Below are 6,931 nucleotides of genomic sequence, written 5' to 3' on the forward strand. Positions count from 1 at the left end.
AAGGCACTTCTCTTTTAATTAGGACCTTGCAGTGGTGGGATTCCAATGGACAAGGAAATGTAGAGGCTGAGGCCCAAAGTTTGGCTTTGGATGCAACTGGTTCCAAAGTTACAGGGGTTTGGATTTGGTTTGGATAACCTATAAAATAATATATGAATTTAAATACATAATATAATGATTAGTATAGTTTCAACCCCATACAGCCTGTTTCTCATTTTGATTTGAGTATAGATGCAACCATCCTCATCTATTGGTGTCACTCTGAGAAAAGAATGCTGGGCTTTTGTTCCTATACTTACAGTACTGCCCTCAGTCTGGGAGCTGTCATTGCAATATTTCTTAATGATCAAAAGTGAAACGAGCAGCCATTCAGTCAGGCTGTGACAACTGCCATGATGGCTAATTGTTTCAAGCTTCAGAGAAGGAGGTTTCCAGGGAACGCAGAGGTTTCAGTTCACAAGGGATAAGACAGAAATATCTCTTCTGCATGGCTGAAGGACTTATATATACAATCAAGCTATTTCCATGGGAAACCTAGTATAATAGGAGTGCGACATTGTACTTTTGAACTATTATTTTTACAGCATCACTTTGTATTTTCAAAACAAACTATAAAAATATAGTAAAACATTATTGAAATGAAACAATTACCCAGAACTTCTACTTGCAGCATAATTTAGATTTGCAAACCTTTGGATGCACTTCATCTACTTTCCAGTTTTGTTGTAGAAATACACCTTGACTACATACAACTTCAATAAGAAGTTGCCTGTGATATAATTACAAAGAAGATATATTGCTTCTTGGTATCTTTGAATTAAATTTTACTTGTATCTGTGCTTGTATAAACCCAGAGTAATTGAATTCATTTTAATGAAGTTACTTTGAATTTATTCATAATTCAAAGGGGGGAAATATTCCATCATAGACTATAACTCTTTGTACTTGCTATAAAATGACGCTAGTGACACTACTGAAGAGTGATTTCTACCCTGATAAAAGTATCAATTGATTTAATACTGTACAATTTTCTCTTGAACCCTAATTCAGCTACATGTTTCCACATTTGTGACCTAAGCATATAAAAAACCCTTTACAATTTAAAATCTGTGCATGGGTATAAGTCTTTAGTCAGCTAGGGCCTTCTTTCATATGTCTTGTGTATTCTTCATTATCCTTCCTTGTTTACTTACGTACAGAACACACAGAAAAATGGGCTTTGGCAACACCAAGATCTTCCATTATTACCTTGTCCTACACATGCATATCTGTTGTAGATTTGTTAAGCATGCATCAAGTCATACAAAAAAAGCTTCTTTCAGATGACCACTGAACAATTTTTAAGCATCATATTTGTTGAAGGGTGGGATAGCAAACACAATGAAAAAGGGCTAGAAGGGGTAAAAGTTAAGTTTTAATGGAAACACATTTCATTTTGTTTTTTTTCCTTGCCACAAAACATTAACATAGTAAACATATTGATCTTTGTTCTTAAATTCTTTAATAAGATACATTATTTTGAGCTCTGTCATTTCTCATTATTGTAAACCATGTTGTGTTGCTGTTAGCATTCAAATGTTCTACTGTCAACAGCTCTTTGAACTGTATTTGTTTAGGATAATGCTATTTGTAAGCTAATTGCAGCCATGAGCCTTTGTTAGAAGGCTGTCACTGTCTTTTTCACATGTGCTTCAGTATATCAACAGTGGTGCTATCTTAACCAAAATGCACTGCTCTTTTCCCAGTCATAGCTCAAAGTCCATGCACTGCTGTGGTTGCCCCCTGCTCTGTGCTCTAGAGTACCTCTCTGAACACCCCACCCTAAAAGAGCAAAGCTGCTCTGAAGAATTTTAGTTTTGAAATCAAATCCACAGTAGAAATATCAGGATAGCTAAAATAGTTATTTCAATGACGGGCAACTAAGAAAGTGTCATTTTGGTCCACTTTTCAGGGTGGTTGGTGTAATAATATATATATTTTTTTACTCAGTGTAGTTCACAATAATTTAAAATACTCTATAGACATTTAAACGATATACAATAATATAACTTAATTGGATTCCTCAATTGTACTCAACAAATACTATTCTAATATATTTACAGTATCTAGTACCATTTGACTGTGCATGGGAGCTTTATTTGCTTCCTGTCAAGAATTAAGTGAAAGTACAGTATATATTTTATTGTTAGACAACAATACCCATGAGTCAAGAGGGACTTTATTGAGTGATTCTAGCATAAGTGTGGGTGACTCTATTGATATTAATGGAGTTGCCCTCCTTTGCACAAGGGCTGTATTCACCTTGAAGAGAAGGAATTTGGAATCCTTGGGCATGTCCCCAGGAGTGGGAATGTGCATTTCCCTGGGGACAAACAGCAGTGGCACAATATGCCGCTACTGTTTTTCTCTAGGAAACGCCCATGCAAGCATGCTCTGGCACATGGCATGGCATGTTGCCCTGGGTGGGGTAGGGGAGGCTGGGGGCAGCACTTGGCCTGGCCCTAGTAGCCTTACCTGGAGTCCTAAGGGCCTCTGGGGGCTGCAGCCACAGCAATCCAGCAGCATGAAGCCTAGCTGGCAGCTGGAGTGTGGCTTCAGCTGGCTAGTCTCCGGTTTTCAGCAGTGCACACTGCTGTCACAGTGCTCTGCAGTGTTATTTTAAGGCGCAGGTTTTTTTAACACTAGGATCTCCCATGTCAAAAAACCCCACCTGTGCTGCAAATTAGGAGTGCAGGAAATGTCTGAATGCGCAGCACATGCAATGGGTCTGTGGCGCCGCATACTGCACATCCACACTTGTCTTGACATGCCCCTCAGCTTCGAGGTGCTCTGTTGAAAGAAGTCTGATTTCCAGAGAGCAAGGGGTCAGCACTGGGAAGGCAGGTGCCTTGAGTTATCTCCAGTCAGTTTTAAAACTCACTAGTCACTGCTGAACAAGTAGAGCCACATGCTTAGAAAGAATTCCCAGATGACTCTTTGAAAAGCAAAACCGCACATTCGGATTATCATCATTAGACAATACTTCATCCAAGTTTCCTGGAAGCCAGATAGAGAGCCACACTACAACTGAATACTTGCTATAAGATAAGCTATGTAGTTTTATTACAGTTGGACAGATCTGGCTCTTGTGGTTAAATTAACCAGGATCTACAGTACTAAACAGATGGAATCCTTTTTTGGAGTGTGAGTTGGAGTGAAAGGATGGTGTGAAAACTTTTTTTTGTTTTTTTACATTAAAATATTTATCCCAGGGAAGGGTAACTTATTGTTGCCAATCTTAGATTAATTGTGACATTTAAGGATAAAATTTCTTCGCTTTTTGTGGTACACTAATGTAGCCATCAAAACTCATAAGTTGTAGTTCAGCTACTGTATTTTTATTAGCTACCTGGCTTATGAGCATTAAGCTCTTTAAAATATTGAAAGTAGGAAAGTTTCTCCTAGGAATTATTAAGCTGTAACTCTTAAAAGGAAAGTGTAATTGCTTGGAAGATCCAATCAATGTATTTGTCTTCAAAGAAAAATCTTTCATATCTGTTGAAGCATATCCTTGTGTCCTAAAACTCCTCATGCTAAACTGAAAATAGATGCTCCCTGCCTTACTCCTGAGCTGCAAGACTACTTATTGTTCAGAGGTTGGCAGGAAACAACTATACCAAGTTTTTGTAACCACAGTTTTGCATGATCTTTTTTTTGCTCAATTCTCATAATTGCTTTAAGGCCTACAGTAATTGAAATCTCTAATAGTGGAGTGACAACAGATCAGTAGCACTGAAGAACTTAGGGAGAACCAAATACAAAATCATAAAGTCAGAATTCCAATAAGTTTACATTTAGTACAGAATTAAGACATAGCTACCCGTTAGTGCTTAGAATTTTTTTGACACTATTAAAACATAAATAATAATCTTTCAATGTTCATTCCAAGAGTTCCAGTGTCACTGGCAGCTGACATAATTTTGTGAACTTTGTATGTCAAACCGATAGTGGAGTTTTTCCATTTTATATTTTTCCTTCACTATCAGTATTAGTTTTTACTATACCTGCTTTGTTAGAAATTAGGGGGTTTTTGTAGCAATATTGCTGGGTTTTCTTTTTTTTTCCAAAGAAAGTTCTTTTAAAAAAAGTCTTATTTGCACAGGGATGGGGGGTTGTCTTTTTTTTTTGTAAAATTTGAAAAAAAGTCTTTTTTTTTTGTTTACATCACCTGGGAACTGTAATTCAGACAGCTTCTCTGATATGTATAACTTAAAATCCTAATTGGAAAACTCTACGACACCCAGACTGCAGTAGAAAAAAAAAAAAAACAGGAGGAAAAGTTGCATGTGTTTTTCAACGTCACCTTAATCCTGTTGCCCTTATTTCCAAAGCAGTTACAATGACCAGCCAGCCAAAACACATCATCCTTTAGAAGGGTAAGTAGTAGGGAGAGATTGAGTTTTTTCCCAAAGAAAATTAGATGTGCAAAATGATGCTGTAGTTGTTTGTTGTACTCCACTTTCTGTCCACTTGCAGTGACTTGTTCTGTTTATTTAAACGCTATTATTTGCAGGTGAATACCTCTGTCCGCTCACTACATGTGTTACACTTGACAAAGCAGCACCAGTGGAATTTGCAATTACACTGCCACACCTTGGTGTACTGGTGGGTGTTATAACCCCTTCCACAGCACATCATGTCACATCCATCCGCATTGGGAGATGTACGGTTACAGAGGCGTCCTTGGGTACCAACACTTCCTGTGGAAGCATCTTCCTCACAGTAGTTGGGTGACTTTTCAATATACACCAAATCGGTTTCCATTGGTTTTTGATAGCTTTTAATCTGCTTAATCTTCAGGAAAGTTGGCTGCCGGAGCCGACTTGCTCGTACCACCTCCACTTGTACTGCAGCATTATACTTTTCTTTCAAAATATATCCAATCTCTCTGAATTTAGGAAGTGTGGTCCAGCAGGTCTTAGTTGTACAGGAACCTGATACGCCATGACACTTGCATTCCAATTTCATTCTCTCTTCAAGAACCTATATGTATAGATAAGCAATATTGCATATTATTAATGGATAAGCAATTATTATAAAATGACTTAAATATTACTGCTAATAGTTTGTTTATCTTCACTATAGCTGATTGAAATTTTTCATTTGCTTTTTTTAAATATGCTTTTCTTTGCCAACAACAGCACATTTTATTGTTTTATGATGTTGAGTATAAAAATATAAATCAGGAAAATAAACATTTGCTTTCCTTTTTTTAAATAATTTTTGGAAGTGAGTTTTACAGTTAGCAGTGGTTTTAGGGAACAAAAATCCATGTCATTTTACTAAAACATTCATATGCTGAAAATGGAAAATACTAAAAGAAAAAAGGTTTATAGTACATTCTGATCTTTTAAACATTCAGATTTTTTTAAAAAGATAAAATTGTGACTTTTTTGGGAAAAAATATTTTTGACTGGGTCCTAATATTTGTTGAATAATTTAAGATGTGTAATGGCTCTTATCCCTGCTTATTCCATACCTGAACATTAATTGATACTGACAGTGGTAACAGTCAAGTACTTATTAACCAACTCACAGTACAAAAGACACCACCACACTTAGAAATACCACCCCCATCCATTTAGCCCACAATCAGTCTCTAAATATTGTTTTCACACCATACCAACAGCCCAACTACTGTGGGGTCAGCATCAGGTAGCTCTTCCTTCTTCTTAGGTAGGTAGTCTGATTTCCAACCTGTGTACTGAATTTGGCTAGAGGCTCTAACAGGAGAAAACACCCTCTGGGTTCCTGTCTGTTTTATATGAATGGGGAAGAACCTATAAGAGACTGAGTTTTCCCCAGTGGATACTTTCCCCTTTTAATGCCAGACAGCGTGCCTAGTGCCAGCCTGAGTTTCTGCCATTTTCTATGACAGAGGCATCAGCATTTTGGTGGTGGTGGATGTGTGTATCTTGTGAAGTTTTGGGGGTGGGAGGCTTTCTAGCTTGAAAACCCTGTACAAATACAAAGGACTGCTCTTTTTTCCTAAAGACTCCTAAACTTGATTCCAATTTCATTCCACACATTTTATGATTCCAAACTATCTATTAGTCTAGACACACATCTCCAGTTGCTAGCCTGCTTGATGGTTCTTTCATATGGAGTCACCTTCAACCTACCAGCAATAACATAGGAGCAAAATCAATGATAGCCGTGGACAGAAGCAATATTCTGTTCTGTTCTGCCCTTTAGGTAGATTCTTGCCTTCACCATAGTATCTAAGCTTCTTTCAGGAGTTCATTAAGAAACATTAGCTGGAACTGTCACATGTTGTTCATTCTCACTCTTTTATCTTTTCTCATGGGGGAGAACTGTGTGCGCAAAGTAATGTTTTGTTTTGCTTTTGTTTTGTGAAAGCACATTTTATTACAGGTATATGTTAGAAAAGATACTATGTACAGTATACATGAAGGTGGTGAATCTTGCGATGTTCATTAATTCCTGTGGGAGTTCATTCTCACTCCATTCACTGAGAGAGCTATGTCTCCTTCAGAGATTAACTTTATCTTGTGGCATTGTGCCTGAAGAGCAGAGTTGTTACTTTGCTGGAGTTTTAAGTGATGTTTTAGATACGCTAAGCCCAGGCATTAACATTCAGTACTGTCTGCTAGACCCAATACTACCAACTTTTGCAATTTTATGATGGGTCTTGCAATATTTGGTTTCTTTTCAAGGCCCACCTTTGGATTCGAATTGCTACATAAGTATCTCCACATTAAGGAAAAAAGAAGGGTTTATAACTCCTTAGTATAGTGGAGGAAAATTGAAAATACAAAGCCTTAAAGTTAAAAACCCCAGAAGAATCCAAAAACATATCAATTCATGATATTTAAGCCAATCTCAGACTTTTTTAAAAAAAAAATTTTTTTTGGGGGGGGGGGGGGGGGTT

General features: G+C 37.3%; 1 protein-coding gene across 1 annotated transcript in view; it reads right to left on the reverse strand.

The window, feature by feature from the left end:
* Positions 1–3,684: 3,684 nt before the first annotated feature.
* Positions 3,685–6,931, reverse strand: part of WNT7B (Wnt family member 7B) — a 179,856-nt gene continuing 176,609 nt past the window's right edge. Inside the window, exon 4 of the mRNA XM_019515936.1 lies at positions 3,685–5,022. Coding sequence (XP_019371481.1) covers positions 4,543–5,022 — 480 coding nt within the window. The 3' untranslated portion in view covers positions 3,685–4,542. The remainder of the gene's footprint in view (positions 5,023–6,931) is intronic.

This window comes from Gavialis gangeticus, unplaced genomic scaffold (genome assembly GCF_001723915.1).
Source record: "Gavialis gangeticus isolate Ggan-Ray unplaced genomic scaffold, GavGan_comp1, whole genome shotgun sequence".
NCBI classification, from domain to species: Eukaryota; Metazoa; Chordata; order Crocodylia; family Gavialidae; genus Gavialis; species Gavialis gangeticus.